This window comes from Cebidichthys violaceus, unplaced genomic scaffold, assembly GCF_023349555.1.
Source record: "Cebidichthys violaceus isolate CVI_PGR_0920_01 unplaced genomic scaffold, fCebVio1.0.p SCAF_45, whole genome shotgun sequence".
NCBI lineage: Eukaryota > Metazoa > Chordata > Actinopteri > Perciformes > Stichaeidae > Cebidichthys > Cebidichthys violaceus.
Genome location: NW_027176650.1, coordinates 1951290 through 1953038, shown reverse-complemented (window position 1 = coordinate 1953038; position 1749 = coordinate 1951290). Strand labels below are relative to the sequence as shown.

The window sequence follows — 1749 nt, the reverse complement described above, 5'->3', positions numbered from 1 at the left end:
TCTCTTCCTGCTCCCCTTCGTCTTTGAAGGAAATCATTTCATCGTTTGCACCCAGATCGTCCCCTCCGCCGCCGTTGAGCTGCGGCATTTTTCCCCGTGCAGAAATTTTCTCTCTCTTTTTTTTTTTTTTGGGGGGACGGGGGGCAAAAAACACGAAGTTTTAAAGCCCCTGATCTCGGCGATCTGGAAAAAAAAGTCCGAGTTTAAGTTTTTTTGTGTGGAGGGGAAGGGGGGGTGGTGGTCTTGTACTGGCGTTTTCCAAAAAAGCTCTGGCGTTGTTTGGTACAAAACTAAAAAAAAGAAGGGAATCTTTGGCAGAAAAAAGAAGGAAGCCGGAGAAGGAGCCGAGCCGCTCGGATTGAGTGAGTTGAAGTTGGTCGGAGTGGTTTTCAGTTCAAAGGCGGGCGCTGATTGACAGATAGAGAGGGATGGAAATAGAGAGAGTCTGGATTCAGGATTATTGACAGGGAGAAACACACAAGAAACTAATGAGATTCAAACAGGGAGGGACTTGAAGTGACGTTTTCATAAATAGGAGGAAGAAAAAAAAAAAGCAGAGCGGTGGGGGGGAGAGAGAGAGAGTGAGAGAGAGAGAGAGAGAGAGAGAGAGAGAGAGAGAGAGAGGGAGGGAGGGAAAAAGAGAGAGAGAGAGAGAGAGAGAGAGAGGCTGGAAGGAAGCCGGCGGACGACTGCAGTGAAACGCATGTGAGGAGGGAAAAAAGGCAGTTTGGGAGCAAGGACAGTGATGGTGGAATAGGAGGTAAGATAGGCGCTGCTTGTTAAATGTGGATTAAACGCACAATATGGGCGGTCTCCCGGTGGAGGGAAGGAGAGAAGAGAGAGAAAAGAGGGTCGTCCCTCCACCGTCCACCGAGCAGCCTGTCGCACCGGGGGTCACATTTAAGTTACAGCTTCAATTATAAAGTTATTTTTTTTTTTGCACATTTTTTTGTCTCCTGTCCTTGTTGTTGTTGTTGTTCATAAAAAAAAATGGAGGCCTATCAAAGCAGAATAAACTCCCAAGCTTTGTTTCCCTATTGTCAGTGCTTTAGATCTATTTTTTCATTATATTAGATAATGTTTCCTCAGATCTATTTTTTTTGGGGGGGGGGGGGGGGTTATTGCATCCTGCTTTTCTTGACAGGTGTGATGTCCTCTGGGACGAACCTGAATCCCTCACCGGCAGCACAGACTGTCTTTTATTTTTTATTTTATATTTTATTTTCTCCCTCAGCAGCCAGACCGGACACAAATAACTGAACGCTCCAGTTCTGAGTCGTATTCTTACACAAATACAGGCTAAAAAAAGACACACGTCTGAGACGACATGCCAATGATTGCACTCAATTAAAAATGTAAGGTAGAATTTGACAACATGAAACGATAAGGTAGCATATGTCTCCAAAAAAAAAAACATATTTTGTTTTTGTGTCCTGCTTTTTGTTCATTTCACTCAGTTATTCTAGCAAGAATAGCTTTTTTATTTAATGTGTTCATAATAATTAAAAAAATAGGATTTAAAAAAAGGGAACAACAAAGAAAAAAAATGCTAAAATGCTAAAATATCCAATAATTTATTCTGAGTAAAAACAGATTGAAATAACATATAGAAAAAAAAAAAACCTTCCGTTGAATATAATAATGTATAAATAAAAGCAAGAGGATAAAGGGAAAAAAAAAAAAAAAAAAAAAACCTGATGCCTGCTGCAGCTGAACAAGGCGATTGTGCACGAGTGTGAGTGTGTGTGT

At 41.5% G+C, this 1749-nt stretch overlaps 1 protein-coding gene across 1 annotated transcript in view; it reads right to left on the bottom strand.

Moving 5' to 3' along the window:
• LOC137886688 (transcription factor 7-like 2) overlaps positions 1–484 on the bottom strand; it is a 37581-nt gene extending 37097 nt beyond the window's left edge. Inside the window, exon 1 of the mRNA XM_068729245.1 lies at positions 1–484. This exon is cut by the window's left edge and continues 101 nt beyond it. Within this exon, the coding sequence (XP_068585346.1) occupies positions 1–88 (88 nt within the window). The 5' untranslated portion in view covers positions 89–484.
• Positions 485–1749: the final 1265 nt, after the last annotated feature.